At 43.5% G+C, this 26,324-nt stretch overlaps 2 protein-coding genes and 2 pseudogenes across 3 annotated transcripts in view; 3 read left to right on the top strand and 1 right to left on the bottom strand.

The window, feature by feature from the left end:
- LOC120926518 overlaps positions 1-26,324 on the top strand; it is a 574,555-nt pseudogene that overhangs the window by 291,126 nt on the left and 257,105 nt on the right.
- The window catches only part of LOC120928403 (zinc finger protein 300-like), a 1,021,177-nt gene that overhangs the window by 767,971 nt on the left and 226,882 nt on the right, over positions 1-26,324 (bottom strand). The window lies entirely within an intron of this gene.
- The window catches only part of LOC120926655, a 391,741-nt pseudogene that overhangs the window by 291,127 nt on the left and 74,290 nt on the right, over positions 1-26,324 (top strand).
- On the top strand, positions 18,881-21,241 carry LOC120928400 (zinc finger protein 84-like). The gene has a single exon (XM_040339500.1). It carries the CDS (start codon positions 19,131-19,133, stop codon positions 20,715-20,717), a length of 1,587 nt encoding a protein of 528 aa, XP_040195434.1. The 5' UTR covers positions 18,881-19,130; the 3' UTR covers positions 20,718-21,241.

Raw genomic sequence — 26,324 nt, 5'->3', positions numbered from 1 at the left:
GCTTAGCTACCCCACGGAGTCCATGGAAAGCTTGGTATGATCTGTTTTAAAAATAAAATAGAAAAAATACGAATATTCGGAATAGCGAATATTGGCCGCGAAATTCGAGTTATTAGCGAATATTCGAATATGCCATATTCGTAACGAATATTCGCAATGCGAATATTCGTGAGCAACACTACTTATTAAGTGATTAATGAGGGGGGGCTGGCCCCCCCTTATCATTTTTTTTGCCCAAAAATCATTCCGGCTAATAGATATTCGTTAGATCTGGTAAGATCAAGTGGTTTTAACGTTAGATCTCACATCGTTTCCGAGATATTCCACATAGAAATAGGGATATTAGGTGGTACAGAAGGTACATCCATCTACAACTGTCTCTGGAGGGTCTCTGGAACCGTCTTTGGATGGTTCTCTAGCGAATGCCTGTAGTCTCTCCTCACACCTCTGTTCATCTTCCTGCCTCATGGTGATCTCTCCTCAGACCAACAAGCTTAAGGCCCCATACACACGATAGAATCCATCCGCTGAAAAATCCCAGCGAATGGGTTTCAGTGGATAGATCCTATGGTGTGTACACTCCAGCGGATCTTTTTCCGCGGATATTTCTCCCCTGGGATGGATTCCAGCAGAAAAATATTTGCTGACATGCTAAACAAATCTATCCGCTGGAATCCATCCCAACGGATGGATCCGCTGGTCTGTATAGACTCACCGGATCCATCCGTCCAAAGGGATCCCCCGCATGCGTCGTAATGATTCGACGCATGCGTGGAATTCCTTATATGACAGCGTCGCGCACGTCGCTGCGTCATAATCGCGGCGACGGCGCGACACGTCATCGCCAGAGGATTTCGGCGCGGATTTCAATGCGATGGTGAGTACACTCCATCGCATAGAAATCCGTGCAAATCCTCGAGAGGATTTATCCGCGGAAACGGTCCGCTGGACCGTATTCGCGGATAAATCCTCTCGTGTGTATGGGGCCTAAGTCTTTAGCTAGCCCCCCTTCTTGCAAAGCAAAAGTAGTAGCTCTGCCCCCTGTAGAAATCAATGATGCCATTTTGGGATGAGACTTCAAGTCCTGTGGTCCTCTGCTGCTGCTTGATTGGCTCCCTCACCCTGCCAATAGGGACACAGAGAAGAGAGCATAGTGGGCGGGATGCTGGTGAATGAGCGCCGCTCGTCACTCAAGGAAGAGGAGAGGGAGGGGGAGAAATCCCCCACAGGGACTGACAGGCATGATCTCCCTCAGTGAGTGCCTGTGTCAGTGTCTATTCAGTCCGACGTTTGCTGGCGGGAGGTGCGGGACCATGGGTGACAGAGCAGCCCCCGCTGCACACTCCCCCCACCAAAGAACCTTTGGTCCACCAAAGGAGGAAAAGAGTCTATGACGTGTATTTCTATGTGGAATATTTTTGAAATGATGTGAGATCTAATGTTAAAACCACTTGATCTTACCAGATCTAACGAATATCTATTAGCCGGAATGATTTTTGGCAAAAAATATTGATAAGGGGGGGCCAGCCCCCCTCATTAATCACTTAATAAGTCTCTAATTATGTGAGATCTAACGTTAAAACCACTTGATCTTACCGGATCTAACGAATATCTATTAGCCTGAATGATTTTCGGCCAGAAAATTTCATAAGGGGGGGCCAACCCGTCCATATGTCCATGCATATGTACCACCTAAAATCATTTTTTTTGGTGGGAATATCTCAGAAACGATGTGAGATCTAACGTTAAAACCACTTGATCTTACCGGATCTTACCGGATCTAACGATCTCTCAGTGTACTCATGTCTCTGGAGAGTCTTCCATGTCTCGTGTGTCCTCAGGTCTATGGAGAGTCTTCCATGTCTCAGTGTCCTCATGTCTATGGAGAGTCTTCCATGTCTCATGTCTATGGAGAGTCTTCCATGTCTCATGTCTATGGAGAGTCTTCCATGTCTCATGTCTATGGAGAGTCTTCCATGTCTCATGTCTATGGAGAGTCTTCCATGTCTCATGTCTATGGAGAGTCTTCCATGTCTCATGTCTATGGAGAGTCTTCCATGTCTCGTGTCTATGGAGAGTCTTCCATGTCTCGTGTCTATGGAGAGTCTTCCATGTCTCATGTCTATGGAGAGTCTTCCATGTCTCATGTCTATGGAGAGTCTTCCATGTCTCATGTCTATGGAGAGTCTTCCATGTCTCGTGTCTATGGAGAGTCTTCCATGTCTCGTGCCTATGGAGAGTCTTCCATGTCTCGTGTCTATGGAGAGTCTTCCATGTCTCGTGTCTATGGAGAGTCTTCCATGTCTCGTGTCTATGGAGAGTCTTCCATGTCTCGTGTCTATGGAGAGTCTTCCATGTCTCGTGTCTATGGAGAGTCTTCCATGTCTCGTGTCTATGGAGAGTCTTCCATGTCTCGTGTGTCCTCATGTCTATGGAGAGTCTTCCATGTCTCGTGTGTCCTCATGTCTATGGAGAGTCTTCCATGGTTCATGTGTCCTCTAGCCTATGTAGAGTCTTCCATGTCTCGGTGTCCTCATGTCTATGTAGAGTCTTTCATGGTTCATGTGTCCTCATGTCTATGGAGAGTCTTCCATGTCTCATGTCTATGAAGAGTCTTCCATGTCTCGGTGTCCTCATGTCTATGGAGAGTCTTCCATGGTTCATGTGTCCTCATGTCTCCATAAAAAAAAATAAAGAAAAAATGGCATGGGTTCCACCCCAGTCCCTACCAGGCCCTTTGAGTCTGGTATGGATTTTAAGGGGAACTCCACACCAAAATCCCCCAAAAAAACAGAACTTGTGGGGTCCCCCCAAAATCCATACCAGGCCCTTATCCAAGCATGCAGCCCGGCAGGTTAGGAAAGGGGAGGGGACGAGCGAGCATCCCCCCCTCCTAAACATTACCAGGCCACATGCCCTCAACATGGGGAGGATGGGTGCTTTGGGGCGGGGGACTCTGCCCTCCCTTCTGCCCTTACTCTGCCCTGGCTTGCTACATATGAGGAGCCTGGGATGATAATTTCCTATACTGTCTTGCGACAATTTCCTTTCCTTCTGTTTCCACTATTTAGAAGCCCAAAAAGTTTACAACCGGTTTGTTACATTTATATTTGAACTTCAAATTTGGATCATGTGATGATTTCACAAAATCATTAAATTCACTGGCAGGTCCGAGGCTTCGTACACACGGGCCAGAATCTTGTGAGGGAAAAAAACGTGGTTTTTCCTGATTAGATTCTTGGCAAGAATCTCTTGCCGCCCGAGTGTACACACAGTCCTTTCAAAAGAACCGCGGTTCTCTTGAAAGGCAAGAACTCGGTGACATCATCTCGCGTACGACGAGCATGCACTCGTCACATTCGATGCCGTCGCCGCCATCTTGCTTCACCCTACCTATGCTGTGGAAGCTACCGCGCATGCGTCAAAGTCATTTTGAGCATGCGCGGGTTTCCGCGTCGACAGGTAAGTATACACACTCTCGGGTTTCTCGTCGCGAAACAGGCCGACAAGAATAGAATGCATTAAGGTGAAAAAAAACTTTACCTTTGCAACTCCTTTAACTATAAAACAAACATTAAGGAATTATGTCCGTTAATTAACCAGTGTAGGATGATTAAAGCATTGAAGTTATCACTTTAAGTACATAGTAATATTACGTATTGCTTACGTATCTATTCCTGATACCCCAAGTCCTATGTCTTGTGAATACCAAGCTTTCCATGGACAGATTCAGAAAGAGATACGACGGCGTATCTCCTGATACGCCGTCGTATCTCTGAGTTCCGTCGGTCGGATCTATGCACCTGATTCATAGAATCAGGTTCTGCATAGATATCCCTAAGATCCGACAGGTGTAAGTGACTTACACCGTTGGATCTTAGGCTGCAATTCCAAGCCGGCCGCTAGGTGGCGCTTCCATATCTTTTACACGACGAATATGCAAATGAGGAGTTACACCGATTCAGAAACGAACGACCGCCCGGCGTTTTTTTTTTACGTCTTTTGCGTTCGGGTTTTTCCGGCGTATAGTTACCCCTGCTATATGTTAAGTATGGGCGTCGTTGGCACGCCGAGTTTTGAATTTTTTACGTCGTTTGCGAAGATGGATGGACGTAATTTACGTTCACGTCGAAAGCATGACGATTTGCCGACGTCATTTGGAGCATGCGCACTGGGATTAAGTCGCGGCCGGCGCATGCGCAGTTCGTTCGGCGCGGGGACGTGCCTGATTTAAATGTTTCACGCCCCCTACCCGCAGAATTTGAATTCCGCCGGGGGATTTACGTTACGCCGGCTCAACTTTACAGGCAAGTGCTTTGTGAATAAAGCACTTGCCTGAAAAAGTTGCGCCGGCGTAACGTAAATGAGATAGGTGAGCGGATCTAAAGATCCGTTCACCTATCTGAATCTAGCCCCATATGTCCATGATCCTTTTGTAATTGCCTAAACTGCAAGCGAATTGTATCTCGTAAGCACTATGCGTGTTTGTTATCTGTAAGGTTTCTACAATTGTAGGTGGATTGACATCTTTCCAGTGACGTACTATAGCCAGTCTGGCTGCAAGGAGAATATGGGATACCAGCATTCTCATCTGAACAGGGAATGAGTCAATTTCTAGCGATAGGAGTGCCATACCCGGGGAGGGTGGAGTTCTTACACCTGAGATTTGCTATATACTTTGGAATATGCGTGACCAAAAACTATTAATGCGTGGGCATGACCATAGTATGTGCGGTAAAGTTTCCGGTTGTCCACAGTTCTTCCAGCACTCTGGAGATGCTTCCGGAGCGAACTTTGAAATACGATAGGGAGTTAGGTACCATCGCATAAAGATTTGTTGGTATAATTCCCACAATTTGTCACTCCTAGTAGATGCATATGTTATGTTAAGACAGTGGTTCTCAACCTTTCTAGTGCCGTGACCCCTTGATAACATTTCCCAAGTTGTGGGGACCCCCAATACTAAAATTATTTTCATTGGGTGGGTTGTCAGCACCCAAGGCAAGACAAGTAATTGTGCGCCCCTAACTCATGGACATTTAGCACGCTCTGAGTCCCTTCCACTTGTACAGTATTAAAACTCCTTATGATGCATTTTAGGATGTACCACTCTCTCTTTGTTCTTCTTCTTTCTTTCCCTTTTATCTCTCTCTATGCTCATGTCTTTTTTTCCCCATCCTCGTCTCTAGCCGTCTTTCCTGTTCTCTCTCTTATTTGTTCTCTCCCTTTTTGTTTGTCCATCCCCCTTTTTTCCCCTCTCCCTTCCATGTATTCGTATTCCTTCTCTTACTCCTTGGTGGGGGGTGGGATGTGTTTTAGTGCTTGGGGGAATTATGATCAGCCAACTTAGGTGCTCTTGATGAAGGTCATCTTCTGATTTCAGAACTGTAGTGGGGACTTTTAATGGCAACTATAATCACAGGTAGAATCACTCACTGTGTCTCATAGCAGTGACACGTATGCCGAAATCAGGAGATAGGGTCTCCTCTAGACCCTCCCACTTCACATTCCTCACCAGTCAGCTGACATCTAGTCTCTTCCCCCCAGCCATGCCATAAACTGAATGGGCAGCTGCGAAGAGGCTGAATGGGTAGCCGCTAGCTCCAGGGACAGCCCTGCTGGGTGGTAGTGTTGCTCACGAATATTTGCATTGCGAATATTCGTTACGAATATGGCATATTCGAATATTTGCGAATAACTCGAATTTTGCGGCCAATGTTCGCTATTCCGAATATTCGTATTTTTTCAATTTTATTTTTAAAACAGATCACATCCTAGTGATCTCCATCGACGTCTAAAAGCATTGCTGGTATGATTAGAGACCCTGGGCCGAGTAGCTAAGCTGAGGCAATCCTTTTATGTTGCCGAATATTCGCAATCGCGAATATTCGTTTTCCGAATATTCGCGAATACTTTCTCCGCCCTTCTTTTGCATCAGAGCCAATCAGAGTTCTCCTACCACAGTTGTCATAGGAGAGAGTGGAGTGTTTCTGTGCGTTTTTCCAGTGTATCACATCTTCAAAGAATTTTCCATCTTTTGTCCCGTGTCATCATCATTTGCATTTCACCTCTTTAATGAGAAGAATAACTGTTTAACATAAAGACATTTAAGAGATGTCAACGTAAACAGTTTACTTGTATTTTCCAAATCTATGGTTATTCAATATTTATTAAACTAATCAATATACAAATTGGTCAAAGTAAACCCTCAAATCTATATAATAATGTATTTATTTTATTAATACCTTGTTAGTTGCTGGGTCCATTACGTAAAACCACACTTTTTCCAAAGGGCAGGTGAAATTGAATGTTTCAAAATTTCGCAATCAATTTCGCATTCGCGAAATTTCGCAATCAGTTTCGCATTCGCATTAGCGAAATTTTGCAAAAAAGTTTTTTTGATAAAATATCACGAATATTCGATTTTAGCGAATATTTCACGAATATTTGGCTATATATTCGTGATATATCGCGAAATCGAATATGGCGTATTCCGCTCAACACTACTAGGTGGATGCGAAAAGGCTTGGAGAGCAGCGCAGGCTTCATGACTATGGTATAACATAAATTAACCCTTATCTGCTAAGCCCCACATTTTACTCAACCTTTACCTTTAATAAATAACTGAGACCACTACTGTAATGTTGGAGTAAAAAACTGGCCGTAGCAGCCTCCATTTATTTTTAAATAACCTTTTAAATATTAAATAACATTTTAACACATAAATATATGTATACCTGAGATACAACAACATTTTCCTTTAACCCTACTGGTGCTGGACTTTGCAGGCACATTAACACAACTTGTAACCATTCTAAAACCTTTTGAGCACTGCGGTACCTAAACTCTGGTCTTTAGGCCTCAAGCCGACAAACTGACTCAGAGACGACCAACTGACCGCAGTGCCCCCATTAACCAACCTCCCAGCTACACTCGGTAAACTGGACTAACAGCCCCTTCAGAACCCATACCACCTCTGGGTAAATATGGCATCCACTTTAGGGTAATTTCTTCTCCTGCAAAGTCCAAACACCCGCCGCCGCCACGACATCTTAACTTCGCACCTGTGTGGGAGAGACAAAAACAAGGAAAGCACCCAAAAACCACCAAACACTGTATAACATACAGTTACCATACCAGCAAACCAAGTACCCCCTACCCAAATAACCAACAAAGGGAGGGTGGGTGGGAAACTTCTCCCCTCGTGTGCTCAGCCCGGGAAGCGTGGGGAGGGGAATTTATAACCTCCCCTCCCCTCGCTCTGCTTCCCCACTGACCACTCCCACCGACCAGAACAGGGTTTTAGTTAACCCTGTCATGGCCGGCCCTATGCCTATTGCAGATTCTGTCTTCTGCTCCGGGCCTCTCTGGAGCAGCTCAGAATTTGGTGACCCCTGGCAAATTGTCATTTGACCCCCAGGTTGAGAAACACTGCGCTAAGGGCTTTCCTCCATTTGTCCTCTGTGTAGATTACCCCAAAATCCCTTTCCCAGGCTATTATGTTGTCAGTTTTGCTAAAGGATTGTTTGTTCTGTAGGTGTTTGTATAGCAGTTATGTGCCCTTGACTTTTGAGTTTTTGGCAGTAAAGTATACAGCAACTTGCCAGGGTAGATAGGTGGTGAACTTATGACCTCCTTTAAGTTAATCGGATACTTGGATATATTTATAAAAATCTGTTGGTGGAATAGAGTATTCAAGTTGTAACAATCTAAATGTTTTCAGCGCAGGGCCTATAAATAGATCTTTGTAGTTTTATAGTTTTGTATCAGGTATTAGAAGGGCCAGAGCAGTAACTGGAAATTTGAGAGGGGTATAGGTACTATCAGTGGCTAAGGACTTAAGGAAATATCCTATCCCTCCTGCTTGTTTGAGTTTAATACGTTTGCTGAAAGCACATCTTGCTTTCCTACCCAACCATAGGAACCTATTGATCTCAGATTGCCTATGCTGATGCTGAGTGACTATCCTTTTATGCTGAGTGACTATCCTCTTCCTCCTCAATGTTCATGTTAATAGCTTGTAAGAATTATATCTAAAGTGGACCCACGGGGACAGAGTAAGGTTAAAAGATGTCTTAAATGGTGATAGGCTATGCTCATTAGAAGAACTACGAGAGAAATATGGGCCATCGCCGTGGGATGGTTAGAGATATATGCAGCTCCGACATTTCGCTGAATCTCTCCCAAAACCTCTTCGAGGCTTGGAAGAGTTAAATAGTTCCAGAGAGGTTGAAGAAGAGGGTAATGGATTATATATATTCTACCTCAAGGGACATAAAAGTGAAAGAAATTATAAATTACTGACCAAATGGTATTATGTTCCCACTAAAATGCATAAAATAAGCCATGATGTATCTCCCCTGTGCTGGAGGGGGTGTGGAGAGGAGGGAAATCATGCTCACATATGGTGGCCAAATATATTGGATAGAGGTATTAGATATAATAAAACAGATAGAGGGAAGGGAAATAGGACTAGACCCTTGGAAATGCCTATTCCATGCGATGGATGACCAGAGGAAAAATATAGAGCTACCCTTATCCCCTTTCTATTGAATGCAGCGAAAGCATTAATTCCGAGAAATTGGAAAATGAAGGAACCACCAAAGATAAAGGAATGGCTGAATGAAGTAGATAAAATAAGGGTAATGGAGGAACTAATAAGCTTTCATGAAAATGCAGAAATAAGATTTCAAGAAACGTGGGATAAATGGACAAAATTTAAGCAATACTCGACTTATCTGAATATGATAGGGAGCGAATGAGAGCTCTAAGTGGGTATCGGGGGGGGGGGGGGGTAGGGAAGAGAGAGGGGTCCTCCCCTTTTTTTTCTCTCTCTTCCCCTTCACATAATATGAAGTATTGGAGGGAGGACAGATAGCCCCCCCTCCGCACTTCCTTAAAACAAAGACACATATATATATATATAGGGATGTAGGATTAGATATAGACCTCACTATAAAAGGAGATATTTTTCTCCCTTCTCCCATAAAAAGGAAAGGAAAAAAGAAAAGAAAAAAAAGATTTTTCTTTTTCCCTTTCTTTCTTTCCTAGTTTGATGAAAAAAGACACATAGGTGTATACACAAGGTGATGGGTGGGATACGGAGGGGAGACAATGACCTGATATGGACTATATGAAAACACCTAGATAGTCCTACTCATCCCCGTCTCTTTTCCCCCTCCCACCCTCCCCCCCTTACACTCCCTTTTCCCTCTCTCTCTCCCTCCCTTCCCCCCCTCTTATTATGAAAGATGGGAGTGTAAACTAAGGTGTATATCTCGGGTAGATGATTTCTTTATCCCTAGGAGGTCTGTCAATAACAGGAGAGGTAGAATAGGAAATAAAAAGGTGCTAAGATATACCGTATTTATCGTCGTATACCGCTCACTATTTTGCCCTGAAAATCCGCCACGAGTTTGAATACTGCGCCGGCATATACGGAGCGCAGTACACTTGTGAATCTTCGGGCAGTCTCGGCGCCTCTCACACTGACGTCCTGAGCGTGCAGGACGTCAGCGCGACAGTTGCCAAGCCTGCCCGAAGATTCACGAGTGTACTGCGCTCGGTATATGCCGGCGCAGTATTCAAACTCGTGGCGGGAAACGAGCGGGGAGGACGCGAGGATGCCGCGAGGACGCCGCAGAAGGACGCCGGACCCGCCAAAGAGGACACCCGACCCGCCGAAGAGGACACCCGACCCGCCGAAGACGGACGCCGGACCCGCCGAAGAGGACACCCGAAGCCGCAGAAGGACGCCGGACCCGACGAGGCCGCCGATGGATGCCGCGCAAGACACCAAAACTGTAAGTACAAAGAAACAAAAAAACTTTTTTTCCACAGGTTAGGGGGCCACTTTAGGGGTGCGCGGTATACGCCGGAGCGCGTTATACCGCGATAAATACGGTAATACAAGCCCCATAATAAATGTAGGATTATAAAGATGGATCTAGCCGTGTACCCACACAAATATTTTTATGTTTGTATTATGTTGTATGTATATGTTAAAGTATATGTTTTTATGTATGAAGAATCTATGAATTATATATGAGATGCTGATTTTTAAAAAAGTTTTTTAAAGATTTTTTCTATGAGAAAAGAATAAAAACAATTTAAACAATAGTTTGTAAGAAGATTTCTGGTTCTGGGCACCGCCACCAGTGACTAAGGCCCAATTTTTCTGCCCCTGTTTAACAGGGGCGTGTATTTACAATTTGTGCTGTAATACTTTGCAGCAGGGCTCATTGCTGCGCTCCAACTAGAGTATCTGTGAGGGGTTGCAGTGTTGTGGCACCAGCACCAGTGCCTAAGGCCCAATTTTTCTGCCCCTGTTCAACAGGGGCGTGTAATTACAATTCTTAATCTAACATTTCATAGCAGGGCCCATTCATGTGCTCGCCAAGAGTAACTGTGAGGACTTACAGTGTTGTGGCACCACCACCACCAAAGGCCCAATTTTTCTGCCACTGTTCAACAGGGGCATGTAATTACAATTCTTGATATCATAGTTCAAAGCAGGGTGTTCCAGCGCCCACCAAGAGTAACTGTGAGGGCTTACAGTGTTGTGGCAACACCAACATCTAGGGCCCAAATTTCTGCAGAGTATATACGGCAGGCCCCTACTTTCAAACATCCAACTTACAAACGACTGCTACTTGCAAACGGAAGGAGACAACAGGAAGTGAGAGGAAATCTACCCCTGTAAGAGTTAATATGGGAAAAAGGTGTCTTCTCTACACTGATGCTTTATCATCAATCCTTGTTTCCTTAAAGCGGTTGTAAACCGCATAAACTTTTTTTTTTTCCCCCAAACCTGCAATGCAAAAGGCATAATAGTCTAGTATGCATCGCATACTAGCCTATTATGAAATACTTACCTCGGAACGAGGTGTGTACCACTTACCTGGTCCACGCCGAGCAGGATGTCATCTTGCTCCGGCGTGTCTTCCGGGTATCGCCGCTCCAGCGCTGTGATCGGCTGGAGCGGCGATGACGTCACTCCCGCGCGTGCGCGCGGGAGATTTAAAATCGGCAGGGTCCGGCGATGCCGGTCCTTCAGCCGTGGAGTCCCCCCTGCGCATGCGCCGCCCGCATTGCGGGGGTAATATCTCCTAAACCGTGCAGGTTTAGGAGATATTCTCCTTACCTACAGGTAAGCCTTGTTGTAGGCTTACCTGTAGGTAAAAGTCCAAATAGTGGGTTTACAACCACTTTAATACCCCCAAATTTACAAAATCCAATTGTCATTGGGACAGAAAGTGAGGTGCAATCTTCTGAACAGATGCGCACAGACAGAAAAAACAAATGTTACAGGGGTGATAACCCTTCTCTATGTTTTCCAAAAAGCTTAAAAAATATATTTTTTGGCTGGAGCTACACTTTAAAAATGTACCAGTTCCAAATTACAAACAGATTCTACTTAACAACCAACCTACAGTCCCTGTCTTGTTTGCACCGCCTGTATACTGCTGTTCAGAATATATAAAGCCTGGGGCCTTTTTTTAATTTGGGTGCAGGGTTCCCCTTAATATCTATACAAGACCCAAATGGTCTGGCAATGGGCTGGGAGGGGTACCCATGCCATTTTTCTCAATGATTCAAACCCGCAAGCAGTTTTAAATTACTCTTTTCCTTTAGAAATTACATTTTGTGCAGGGACTGTTCTAAACACGGGAAACACATGCCACTTCACAGGCATAATATAGACACCCCAAGGCACGATATTTAAAGGAATATTTCACTTTTATTTTTTCACTTTAAGCATTATTAAAATCACTGCTCCTGAAAAAAACTGCAGTTTTTAAACTTTTTTTTTGCATCGATACATGTCCCCTGGGGCAGGACCCGGGTCCCCAAACCATTTTTAGGACAATAACTTGCATATTAGCCTTTAAAATTTGCACTTTTGATTTCTCACATTCGAGTCGCATAGACTTTAACGGTGTTCGAAAGTTCGCACAAACTTTTGGTCCGTTCGCATGTTCTGGATGCGAACCGAACCGGGGGTGTTCGGCTCATCCCTATTGTTGAGTAATGATGTGGGGCGAAAATTTTGTGGGATATTTGGTTATTTCCCTGGTATTGGCAGTGCTACAATCATTGCTTTAAAGCATTTCTTACAGAAAAGAGGAGGAGGAAGCAGCTTGGTTTTATATCTCTGCCAGTTGTGGAGCCAATATATCTTTAAATGATTTGAAATATTCCCCTGTGAAACCATCTAGTCCTGGTGATTTATTACTGGGCAGTGAGCCAATTGTTTGGTAATTTTCCTGTGTTGTAAATGGAGAGTTCAATCAATTTTGCTGTAATTCTGTAAGTTTTGGGAGTTTGATTTTGTCTAGAAACTGAGAGATTGTATGGGATGAAGGCTGGATCGTATTCGGGTCCTTTTTTAGATTATAAAGTGAACCATAGTAGGCCCTAAAGGCATCCGCTATAGCCTGAGAGTGGTATAGTTTAGAGTGAGTTTCTGGGTGAATGATGTAGGAAAGTTTGGCCTTATGTCTGTGCACTCTAAGTCATGCAACTTACAATTTACCTGCTTTGTTACCATTCGCATAATAGGACATTTTTAATCTCCTAGAGTACTTTTCAAAGTCCTCCAAGAGTATCAAACGTAGGTCATAGCTTAAAGGAACACTAAAGGTTAATTTTTTATTAGATCAATTGATTTCTGTAAGCTAGAGCATTTAAATATCACTTACCTCGTTTTTCCTTTTGACCTCAAATACAGTAATCCAGGTTTGAAAATGCCATTTCCTGTCTCTCCTCTTCTTGCTTTCCACCAGCATCTGAGCTGTTTTGCATGGTGGAAAGTAGAATGTCCTCACCCCCTCCCTATGACTACAGCCCTGCGTGAAGATGCTCTCTTATCCCTCACAGGTATGGAGGCTAAGCCTAATGGGAACTGTAGTTCCCATTAGGCCGTGATGTAGCAAGAATGAATGCGCACTGCAAACCAGGAATTTAGTGAGAATAATGATTCAGGAGTGATGGAGGTGAATAAAACAGCTCGATTTCAACAGGTATCAAACTAGTTATAATGCAAAACATTACTTTTTATTTTATCAGCTACTGTCAAACTTTAATTTAGGAGGAAAATATTTTTGTCTTTACAACCCCTTTAATTTAGTTAATTTGTCGGATAAAGCTCGGGATAGTTTCACTTTGTTGTGTGCTTCTAACTTTTGTATTTGGCTAGAGATATCCATTATTTGCTGCCCCCCCATATCCTCTTAGCCCTTACTCCTAATTTAATAAGCAGACCCCGCATATATGCCTTGTGTGCGTTCCATGTTACAAAAGGATCAACGACTAAGTTCACATTGTGCTCAAAAAAGCGAAGTAAGTCTCTCTGTAATGCTGATTTAGAAGGACCATCCTGGAATAGCCGCGGGTTGGATCTCCAGATGTAGGTGGAATTAACATTGGATGTTTCTTCCACCTGCAGCGACACTGAGGCATGGTCCGACCAAGTTATATCATGAATCACAGATGCCTTAATTTTGGTCAGTAACTGTTTATCTGTCATAAAAGATCAAGTCTTGTGTATATTTTGTGGCTGGTTGAAAAGAAGGAATAGTTCCTTTCTGTAGCATGTAAGCATCTCTGTGCATTGTCGAGATCATATTGGCATAGGAGAGGTTGTAGGGCTTGAGTCTTCCTAGTAGATAATGAGGTAGAGTTCATCTTGGGATCAGGGGGTAGATTGAAATCTCCACAAAGTATCAGGCGACCCTTCTGAATTCGGGAGACTTTCCTCATAAGCTTATGAAGAAAGCGAGTCTGATGGTCATTTGGAGCATAAACATTGACCACTGTAAAGGTTGCACACCAAAATATGGTTTCTACCCTGTGTGTCTTGCACTTCCTCATGGAGATGAAAAGCTACTGTGTCTCTTATAGAAGTCAGGACCCCTTTACTCTAATGCCGGGTACACACCATAATTTTTCGACATGAAAAAAACTAAGTTTTTCGGCATGTAGAAAAAACATAGGGGTAGATTCACGTAGAATGGCGCAACTTTGTGCGGGCGTAACGTATCCTATTTACGTTACGCCTCCGCAACTTTTACAGGCAAGTCCTGTATTCTCAAAAAAAGTTGTGGCGGCGTAGCGTAAATAGGCCAGGGTAAGCCCGCCTAATTTAAATTGTGAAGAGGTGGGCGTGTGTTATGTAAATCAGGCTTGACCCGACGTGATTGACATTTTTCCTGAACGGCGCATGCGCCGTCCGTAGAATTTCCCAGTGTGCATTGCTCCAAAGTACGCCGCAAGGACGTCATTGGTTTCGACGTAAACGTAAATGACGTCCAGCCCCATTCACGGACGACTTACGCAAACAACGTAACTTTTTCAAATTTCGACGCGGGAATGACGGCCATACTTAACATTGGTATGCCGCACTTACGCCACCATATAGCAGGGGTAACTATACGCTGGGAAAAGCCTAACGTAAACGGTGTAACTGTACTGCGTCGGCCGGGCGTACGTTTGTGAATTTGCGTATCTAGCTGATTTACATATTTTGACGCGTAAATCAGCGTACACGCCCCTAGCGGCCAGCGTAAATATGCAGTTACGATCCAACGGCATAAGAGACTTACTCCTGTCGGATCTAATAGATATCTATGCGTAACTGATTCTAAGAATCAGGCACATAGATACGACCGGCCGGACTCCAACTTCATCATTAAAACGACATTGCCCACACACGATTGTTTTTAAAAAATGCTCTAGCAAAGCGCGGTGACGTATAACACGTACGACGGCACTATAAAGGGGAAGTTCCATGCGGATTTCCTGTTAGTAAAAGACGATTTACGCTTTTCTGTCTGTTACAGCGTGATGAATGTGCTTACTCCATTACGAATGGTAGTTTTACCAGAACGAGTGCTCCCATGTCATAACTTGCTTCTGAGCATGCATGGGTTTTTAACGTTGTTTTAGCCCACACACGATCATTTTTTACAACCCGAAAAACTACATTGTTTAAAGGTCTTAAAGTGCAGCATGTTCGATTTTTTTTTGTCGTTTTTCAGAACCCAAAAAATGATGTGAAGCCCACACACAATCATTTTAAATTGCATTTTTTTAAAACGTTGTTTTTTTCATGTCGAAAAATGATGGTGTGTACGCGGCATTAGTATCAGAGCTCGCAAAAAAAATGTGCGCGAACTTGGAGTTAGAACATGTGGGTTGAGCCTGTGATTTAATGTGCGTTTCTTGGACGCAAATAACATCACTATGGTGTAGCACTGCTTATTTCCAGAGTCCTGTGCTTTGTGGGGTGATTAAGTCCTCTGGCATTAATTGTTAAGAAAGTTATTATGGTCATTCTGAGAGACTAAGCTGAGTGGTATTGTGTAGCATGTGCTGATGACGCTTACATGAGGCAGTTTTTCCGGTGTGCAGATTCCCATGGCAGCAGGTGTTGGAGACCAAGGGCTAGATTCAGGTAGGGGGACGTAAGTTTATGCAGGCGTAGCGTATCCTATTTACACTATGCCTCCGCAACTTAGACGGGCAAGTGCAGTATTCACAAAGCACTTGTTCTGTAAGTTGCGGCGGCGTAGCGTAAATCTGCCGGCGTAAGCGTGCCAAATTCAAATTGTCAGGAGGTGGGCGTGTTTTATGTAAATAAAACATGACCCCACGTAAATGACGTTTCTCAAGAACGGCGCATGTGCCGTCCGTGAACTTATCCCAGTGCGCATGCTCCTAATCACGTCGCAAATAGTCAATGCTTTCGACGTGAACGTAATTTACGCAAAGCCCTATTCGCGAACGACTTACGCAAACAACGTAAAAAAAATGTTTTAATGCGGGAACGACGTCCATACTTAACATTAGCTATGCCTCATATAGCAAGAGTAACGTTACGCCGGAAAAAGCCTTACGCAAACAACGTAAAAAAATCCGCCGGGCGCACGTACGTTTCTGAATCGGCGTATCCAGCTCATTTGCATATTCTTTTTTTTTTTTAAAGTGTATTTTGTGCGTGTACTCGAGAGAGGAGCCGGACTGCAGGAGTTGGGAGTAGGCAGGCCTCCCCCTGCCCCGGGTGGCAATGGCGGGTGTGTGAGGGGGTCCTCCCACACAGCCCGCCCTACCTGCTCCGCTTTGAAGCCCAACGGGGCAGAGGGACTCCCTATAAGGGAGTGAGAGGATTAGCGTGCTCAACCAGCCCCATTAGTCCTTCGCCTCTCTTTTAGAGACCGCGTGGTCAAAGTGCGTGTGTTAACCCAATTTAGAGTGCGTGTGTAGGTGTGGTGGTTTTTGTGGGAGGGGGGTGGGCGTGCTAAGCACAGGCTTACCTTGCATAGCACACCCACCGGGAGCCGGGCTGAGACCACCAAACTCAATTCACATGAAGCCGAGACCGGGATCCGAACCTCTAGCTGCAGAGGTGAATGGCTTGTCAGCACAGTGCCAATCGCGTTGAGCCACCACAGCTCCTGAATTGCATATTCTACACTGAAATCGACGGCAGTGCCACCTAGCAGCCAGCGTAAATATGCACCCTAAGATACAACGGCGTAAGAGACTTATGCCAGTCGGATCTTAGCCTAATTTCGGCGTATCTTGCTTTCTGAATACAGAAAGAAGATACGCCGTCGTAAATTCTTTCTGAATCTAGCCCCAATTGTTCGTAGTCCTGGCAGGGTTTTGGCGTGTTCATCCAAGTGGGTGGTTGGTTGCAGCTGTGACTTCGGACATAAACAGTAGATAACTCTGAAATAGAGAACATAAAAAAAACATTAAAAAATTAAAACAAAAACATGACAAGGTCTGTGTGACCCGGGTGTGACATATAGTCACTCATATTTACAATAGGGGTATAAACAAGGAACAGTTCAGCTTAGCAGTTTTTTCAGCGGTTCAGGTTAGGAGGAACACGAGTGCCTGTGAGTGTTGCTTGGAGTGCTGTCAGGTGGAGGTGAAGACAGAAGACACTGGTAAAGCAGCAGGCACCGGCTAGATGGTGTGGAGAGAACAGCTGGAGTTAAAAGGGAATCCCAACCCTCTAGCAGAGTCCGGGTGAACAAGTAGCAGGAACTTCCGGGATGTGGTGGTCAGAGGATATCCGGGTTGATAACAGACAGGCAGCAAGGTACACAGGGATCAGCAGGAGCAAGGTCGGATGGATAGCCGGGATCAGAAGCCAGGAATGCAGGAGGAATCAGAGTCCAGGGGGAGAGTCAAGGCAAGCCGGGTCGGTAACAGGAATCTTGGCAGAACATACAGGCGTCAGGAAATCAGGGAACTGCTGAAGACCAGTCAGCACCGCCTGAAGGTCAGAGCTCTCTTTAAATAGGCATCAGGAAGGATCTTCCTGTCACATGATGAGCCTATGGCTCCCATTTCTTCTACTGACAAGATTGCCAGTACTTCTTCTATGGCCATTTCTTCTACTGGCAAGATTGCCAGTACTTCTTCTATAGCCATTTCTTCTACTGGCAAGATTGCCAGTACTTCTTCTACAGACATTTCCCTGACACTCCATCCTTTCCTTACACTTAGGTAGACCCTCTGGTATAATGTTCCACTTTTGGAGCAACTGCATCCCTTTGGCGAGAGTATCTACCACATGATCTTTGCTTTCCTTGGTGATAATTAATTTTGTAGGGAACCCCCATTTGTAGGTGATTTTATGATTTCTCAAGGCTTCAGAAATAGTGTTTAAGTTCCTGCGTCTCTGTAAAGTAAATTGGGACAGGTCAGCAAAAAATTGTAGATCCTTATATTGTGGAGGGAAGGTATGCCTGTTACATGAAGCCACCATCAAGCGTTCCTTCACTTGGAAGAAATGGAGACGAAGTATGGCATCTTTGGCTATATTGTCTGGTAGGTGTGATGGCTTATGCAAGCAGTGTTTTTTATCCACTGTTATGTCCAGATCTGACAGGTCAGGCAGTATGGACTGGAAAAGTTGAGCTGCATATGCACGCAGTTCTGATTGCTGGACCGTTTCTGGGACCCCTCTAATTTTTACGTTATTTCTCCTGGAGCGGTCCTCAATGTCAGCTAATTTGACCTTAATAGCATCCATCTCATCCTCATTGGTGTCATGGGCATCCACTAGATCATTGATGGTGGTCGCAAATTCCTCCATCTTGGTTTCTATATGATCTACTCTGGATGTGTTTCCCTTAATTCCAGCCCAAACTTGTGAACGCAGGAAAGCATATCAGCATATAGGGAGCTTCTGAGGGAGACTATACAGGACTGGCTGATTGTTAGTGGGAAAGAGGTTGATCGAGTCTGGTAGTTCCCTGGTGTCCTCCCCTGAATCTAGGCCCAGGCTCAGCTCAGGGCTGGAATCCGTTGCATCCAGCCTTAATCTCACCTTTTCTGGGCTCCCAGAAATAGAGGTGTGAAGGGGAGACTGCGGTCTTTTAGGAGGTGCATTTATTTTGTGTGGATTACCTTTGACAGATCCCTGCTGGAGCGTGCTCGACATATCTCACACTGCTAGACCGCCGCCTCCATCTTGCTTAGGCTCCAGTGTGAAGAATTCTGTCAGTCTCTGTGGCCTCCGGTATTCTTTGTTCCCCCGCGTCATGGTCAGTCGGGTCTCCGGGTGATGCCGCAGCTCCGGTGAGTAGAACAGTAGTATTGCTGAGCGATAGGCAGCCCAATTTGTGCCGATTTAGCCCTGAGTACAGAGGAGCTCCTCTATTGAGCTTCCATTGCTGTCCGTGGCTAGCTCCGCCCCCTCTAAAAATATTTAAAAATGTATGGTACATGTCTTAAATAATGAATATGTCATTTAATAATTAATAATGAAACAAATTTAGAGAGGGAACAGCTTCAGTGTAGCCATATTTATAGATTCATGACTTTTCATTTTATCTATTGTTTTCTATCTCTTTTTAGGTGGCATAATGAACCAAGTTTTCAGTCAAGGTGGTCTTCCTGAACACAACTGAGACACTCAGTTGATGAGCCATATTGGTGTTCTGACTGAAAGGCTTTACTACAGATCACTGGAGGATTCACACAGGACACAAGCCATATTAGTATTCTAAATGTCATAAATGTTTTAGATCCTCTTCAACATTTATCCAGATTTTCAGTGTTCTTGAAGTGACAAAGCCTTTAGAATAAAGTCAGATAATATCAGATACAGGATGGTTGGCACTGGAGAGAAGCCATTTTCATGTTCTCATTGCAGAAGAACTTTTAGAAGAGAGCACAGTCTTATCAGACACCAGCAAGTCCACAAAGGAGAGAAGTCATTTCAATGCTCTGAATGCAGCAAAGTTTTTCCATGGAAAGTAAAACTTATCAAACACCAGATGACTCACACTGAAGAGAAGCCATATCAATGTTCTGAGTGTGACAAAGCTTTTAGACTGGAGAAGCGTCTTACCAAACACCAGAAAATTCACACTGGAGAGAAACCATATCAGTGTTCTGAATGTGACAAAGCTTTTTCATCAAAGTCAAATTTTATCAGACACCAGAGGATTCACACTGGAGAGAAACCATATCAGTGTTCTGAATGTGACAAAGCTTTTATACATAAGATAAGCCTTATCAGACACCAGAGGGTTCACAGTGGAGAGAAGCCATATCAGTGTTCTGAATGTGGCAAAGCTTTTATACATAAGATAAGCCTTATCAGACACCAGAGGGTTCACAGTGGAGAGAAGCCATATCAGTGTTCTGAATGTGGCAAAGCTTTTATACATAAGATAAGCCTTATCAGACACCAGAGGGTTCACAGTGGAGAGAAGCCATATCAGTGTTCTGAATGTGGCAAAGCTTTTATACGTAAGATAAGCCTTATCATACACAAGATGATTCACACTGGAGAGAAGCCATATGAATGTTCTGAATGTGACAAAGCTTTTATACATAAGACAAGCCTTATCAGACACCAGAGGGTTCACAGTGGAGAGAAGCCATATCAGTGTTCTGAATGTGGCAAAGCTTTTTTACATAAGATAAGCCTTATCAGACACCAGAGTGGAGAGAGGCCATATCAGTGTTCTGAATGTGACAAAGCTTTTACATCTAAGTCATATCTTATCATCCACCAGATGAAGCACACCGGAGAGAGGCCATATCAGTGTTCTGAATGTGACAAAGCTTTTACAGTGAAGAACAGTCTTATCATACACAAGATGATTCACACTGGAGAGAAGCCATATGCATGTTCTGAATGTGACAAAGCTTTTAAAACCAAAAGAGATCTTGTTGTACACCAGAGGGTTCACACTGGAGAGAAGCCATTTCAGTGTTCTGAATGTGACAAAGCTTTTACATCAAAGTCATATCTTATCATCCACCATATGAAGCACACCGGAGAGAGGCCATATCAGTGTTCTGAATGTGACAAAGCTTATACAGTGAAGGACAGTCTTATCAAACACAATATGATTCACACTGGAGAGAAGCCATATGAATGTTCTGAATGTGACAAAGCTTTTAAAACCAAAATAGAGCTTATCATACACCAGAGGATTCACACTGGAGAGAAACCATATCAGTGTTCTAAATGTGACCAAGCTTTTACAGTAAAGTCAAGCTTTATCAGGCACCAGAAGAGCCACACTGGAGAAAAAACATACCAGTGTTCTGAATGTGACAGAGCTTTTACATCAAAGTCATATCTTATCATCCACCAGATGAAGCACACTGGAGAGAAGCCATATCAGTGTTCTGAATGTGACAAAACTTTTACATCAAAGTCATATCTTATCGGCCACTAGATGATTCACGCTGAAGAGAAGACATTCCAATGTTCTGAATGTCACAAAGTATTTGCATCAAAGTCAAATCTCATCACACACATGGGAGATTCACATTTGAGAGAAGCCATATCAGTGTTTTGAATAAGACAAAGCATTAGAGTGAAGTCAAACCTTATTACATACCAGAAGATTCACAGTGGCGAGAAGCCATATCAGTGTTCTGAATGTGATAAAGCTTTTACATTGAATTCAGATCTCATCTCACACCAGAGGGTTCACACTGGGGAGAAGCAATTTCAGTGTTCTCAAAGTTGTAAAGATTTTAGAGTAAAATCACATCTTATCAAACACCAAAGGATTCACAGCCTTCAGCTCTGGTGGAGGGGGGATGTTAACAGGTAGCATCTAAGCTGTTATGAAAAAGCTTGTGGGTGTCTCTTCAGTTTCATCTCTTACATCATGCCACAAGTTAGTATGAACGTAAAAAAGGTAGATTGCTACTTTAAAAAAAAAATTAAATTAAAATGAAATGGACAAATTAATTGAGTTTAGCTCTTATGTCTATCAGGGACACACCTAAAAAGCCTTATGCCTTGTACACACGACCATTTTTTTCAGACAGGAAAACTGCTATTAGAGCTTTTGGTCGGGAATTCCGGCCGTATGTATACTCCATCGCAGTTTTTCCGACAGGAAAACTGCTGGATAAAAAAAAGAGATCAGGATCACTTTTTTCCCGTCATGCCAAAAATCCGAGCTGGAAATCCGTCCATCTGTATGGTTTTCCGATAAGCAGAAAACCATGCATGCCCAGAATCAAGTATGAGATGAGAGCGCTCTTTCTGGTAAAACTAGCGTTCGTAATTAGACATGTGCAGGATGAAAAAATTAGTTTTGATTTGTTATTTAACTAAATTTGTTTAGTTAAGTTTGTTGCATTCATTACATTCGTTTTTGGGATTAATTTCATATTCGAAAAAATTTGACCGCATTCGAAAACAAATCTACCGAATTCGAAAAAAAAAAATATCAAATTCGAAATAATGTTACCACATTTAAACTAATTTGAAATTCGTATAGAATGAAATCAAATTTGAATAGAAAATATTTGAATAGAAATAATAGAAAAGAATAGACTAGAAAAACAATAGAACAAAAGCGAATAAAATATTATATTCTATTCTGCTCTGTTCTATTGTTTTTCTAGTTTATTCTTTTCTATTATTTTCTATTGTATTCTAATCTTTTCTATTCCAATTCAATTTCATTCTATATGAAATTTGAATTTTGGAAAATGGTTATATATAGTTTACTTTTTCTAATTCGGTCGATTTTTTTCAAATGCAGTAGTTTTTTCAAATTTGGTAGATTTTTTTTCAAATGCGGTAGAATTTTTTCGAATGCAGTAGATTTTTTTGAATTTAATTAACTTTTTCAAATTTGATTGACTTTTTATGAATTCGGTCAAAAAAAAATCAAATTCTAATATGAAGCTAATCTATTATAATTTTTTCTATTCAAATTCGATCTTAATAGTTTAAACAGCCCTTTCAAGAGGTCAGCAATGTGGAGAGAAATTGACAAACTCAAGGGAGAAGTACTTTGTGCACAAGAAACACATTTTATAGCTGCCAAACAACCTAAATTCTCCCATAAAGCCTTCCCTCACATTTTCACTGCTTCTGCACCAGTAAAAAAAGGGGGGTGTTAATAGCTATTAAACAATCTGTCCCCTTCAAATTACATGAAATAATATGTGATCCCAATGGCAGACATATTATTTTGATTTGCGACATGAACAATTCCACATATACTTTGGTAAACGTCTATGCGCCTAACAAAGGCCAAACCTCCTTCCTACGATCCCAACTGAAAAAAAGTGGATAGAGTTAAGAAGGGTTCCCTTCTTCTTTGTGGGGATTTCAACAGCATTGTGAATAATCATATGGGGCCATATTCTCAAATACTTTACGCCTGCGTTTCAGCAGATACGCCGACGTAAGTCCGATCCTATGTTTAAGTGTATTCTCAAACTGAGATACACTTAAACATGCCTAAGATACGACGGCCTGCGCCGTTGTATCTTAGGCTGCAATATTTACGCTGACCGCTAGGTGGCGGTCAGCGTAGAATATGCAAATGACTAGTCACACCGATTCTCTAACGTACGCTTGCCCGCTGTAGTGTTTTAACGTCGTTTCCGTAAGCGATACGCGGCGTAAAGATAAAGATGCCCCCTAGGTGGCGTACTCAATGTTAAGTATGGCCGTCGATCCCGCGTCGAAATTTGAAAATTTAACGTTGTTTGCGTAAGTCGTCCGTGAATGGCGTTGGACACCATTTACGTTACAGTCAAAACAAATGACGTCCGTGAGACGTCATTTAGCGCAATGCACGTCGGGTAATTTACCCAACTGAGCATGCGCATTACGATCGGCGCGGGAGCGCGCCTAATTTAAATGATCCACGCCCCCTACCAGGATCATTTGAATTAGGAGGGCTTGCGCGGGTGGACTTTACGCGACGCCGCCGCAAGTTTACAGGTAAGTGGTTTGGGAATCAGGCACTTGCCACTTAAACTCTCCATATTCAATGCTGATTATATAAAACTAATATCATGCAGAATCTATAAAGATATATGTATGGAAGTAAAGCCTAGATGCACTAGCCTCAGATGCACACGTGATTAGGTTACGAGTCCTCATCCAACTCGAGCACCAGGCGCTATTAGGCACACATTACAATTATATCAGGTTAGTCGATTTTAAATATCTAACTGGCCACATTTTACTTCCATACATATATCTTTATAGATTCTGCATGATATTAGTTTTATATAATCAGCATTGTATGAGACACTATGTTGACCCGGAAGTGCACTCTCGTTGGGCGATCCCCCAGGGGAGTGTTCCCAAACCGGTCATATTTTACATTTAAAGCATGGTAGCAACAGTGGAGTCTTACCCCAGACGATGCTAGTTGTAGCGAAACGCGTCGGGACTCTACTGCTGCCATGCACTATCCTACATTGATGTCTTTTAATGCCTACATAACTGTAAGTGTTTTTAACCAGTATTAAACTTCCCTTTTTTTGCGGAGTTACGCTATGTGCCTTTTATTTTCCTCCACATACTCTGTGCAAGCTTTTCCACTTCCATGAACCATCCTCCAACTGGAGTTACCCTGTCCACCTGCTATTAAGTGAAAACTTCATCGTTGTTTGCTGGTTGAACGTTCTGGTGTGGTTCGGTTTGTCTCCATATTCCACTGATTTTAAGCTCTATTGATCCTTTGGGCATAAGCTCATTTTGGTCCATCGCATCCGGTAAGCCTCCAATGGTGGCGGGCGTTATCACTCATATTTCAGTTTACTCTGGATCACCGTGGGTGTCGTGTCACTGTTATTGATTGATCATCTCACCTTCACTTTCACGTTTATTTTGGTGGACTTTGATTATTATATTTTTAATTAATGTAATTGAAATATATGTCCACAGTGTTTTTTACACACTGATCGACATTCTTCAAGCCAAGATTTCTTCCACTCATTTATGGACTTATACGTTTACACATATATGTGTTCCATATAGACATTATTGTTTATTCACATTTTTAAGCGCTGCATTTTTGTTTTTTCCATCTCGCGCTTGCTGGAATAGTAAAAGCACATTCCAGCAAGCGCGTCATAGAAGCGACGAGAGATCCGACTTGGATTCCCGCCAATTCTACACGTGTGCGGCATTTGTTATAAATCCTGAGTGGGACCTCCCCGCCGGATTTTAAATAAAAATCCGGCATGGGTTCCCCCCTCAGGAGCATACCGGGCCCTTAGGTCTGGTTTGGGTTGTAAGGAGGACCCCCTATGCCGAAAAATGGCGTAGGGGGTCCCCCTACAATCCATACCAGACCCGTATCCAAAGCACGCTACACGGCCAGCCAGGAAAGGAGTGGGGACGAACGAGAGCCCCCCCCTCCTGAGCCGTACCGGGCTGCATGCCCTCAATATGGGGGGGTTGGGTTCTCTGGGGCAGGGGGGCGCACTGTGGCCCCCCACCCCAGAGCACCCTGTCCCCATGTTGATGAGGACAGGGCCCCTTCCCGACAACCCTGGCCGTTGGTTGTCGGGGTATGCGAACGGGAGGCTTATCGGAATCTGGGAGCCCCCTTTAATAAGGGGGCCCCCAGATACCGGCCCCCCACCCTAAGTGAACTACCCATTCACCTGGAGGAAAAATGTTAAAGTTAATAAACACGACAAAAGGGTTTTTAAAATAATTTATTAATCTGCTCCAGAGGCACCCCCTGTCTTCTTTAGCTCTTTTCACCAGGGGGGGCTTCTTCTTTGCCGCTCTTCTGAAAAAAGACTTTACTTATTATTCTTTCCCCCATCAGGTCTATTCCAGGATTGATCTCATTCTTTCAGATTTTAACCTGCTTCAGAGGACTATATCAGCTAAGATTAATTCGATCACATGGTCGGATCACGCTCCGGTCTCCATAGTCTTGAAGGAGCAATGTTCTACCCTGCAGACCTATCTATGGAGGAACAAAATTGAGATTCTTGCCAATCCCAGCTTAATATCAAAGATGGACCAACAAATTTCAGAATTTTTCCAGATGAACAATAAGAACAATATCAGCATAACAACCCTATGGTGTGCCCATAAGGCTTTTAGCAAGGACTGCTTATCCAAGCAGCAGCACAAGAGAAAAGGAGGAGAGGGGAGCTGTTGAACACTCTGCTCAATGACCTTAAAAATTTGGAGGACTTGCATAAGCAAAACCCCATCCCACAAGGTAGAAACTGACCTGTTTAACTGTAGGCAAACGGTTTGTTTGGTATTTATCTCAAATCATCAAAACTTCTTAAGATACACAAAAGCTAAATTCTATGCTCACGGCAACAAGGCCGGCAAATTACTAGCTAATAAGTAGCTAGATTCAGGTAGCCTTACGCTGGCGTATCAGTAGATACGCCGACGTAACTCTGAATCTACGCCGTCCTAAATTTAAGTGTATTCTGGAAACCAGATACGCTTAAATTAGGCTAAGATACAAGCAGTGTAAGTCTCCTACGCCGTCGTATCTTAGGGTGCAATATTTACGCTGACTGCTAGGTGGCGCTTCCCTTGAGTTTGGCGTAGAATATGCAAATGACTATATACGCCGATTCAGAAACGTACGTGCACCCGGCGCATTTTTTTTATGTTGTTTACGTAAGGCTTTTTCCTGCGTAAAGTTAGTCGAACAAATAGCTGGCCTAGTCAATGTTAAGTATGGCCATCGTACGTAGTTTGCGTAAGTCGTCCGTGAATGGGGCTGGACGTAATTTACGTTCACGTCGAAACCAATACGTCCTTGTGGCGTACTTTGGAGCAATTTACACTGGGATATGTACACTGACGGAGCATGCGCCGTTCGTAAAAAACGTCAATAACGTCGGGTCACCCACGGCGGTGTAGCGTAAATACGCTACGCCGCCGTAAAAATGCGTGCATCTACCTGAATCCAGCTATAAATCTCCAAGAAGCAACAAAAATCAAATATCACTTCCATTAACCTGCCCGGCGGTATTCCCGAGTCTGACTCGGGGTTAGATTTTCATGCTGTGAGCGGTAACCCCGG

This window comes from Rana temporaria, chromosome 2 (genome assembly GCF_905171775.1).
Source record: "Rana temporaria chromosome 2, aRanTem1.1, whole genome shotgun sequence".
NCBI lineage: Eukaryota > Metazoa > Chordata > Amphibia > Anura > Ranidae > Rana > Rana temporaria.
The sequence above is the reverse complement of the archived record's forward strand: the minus strand, read 5'-3'. Positions and strand labels throughout refer to the sequence as shown.

Excerpts from the sequence above, each read along its gene's own strand:
- LOC120928400 (XM_040339500.1), top strand. The coding sequence starts at position 19,131 with ATGGTTGGCACTGGAGAGAAGCCATTTTCATGTTCTCATTGCAGAAGA.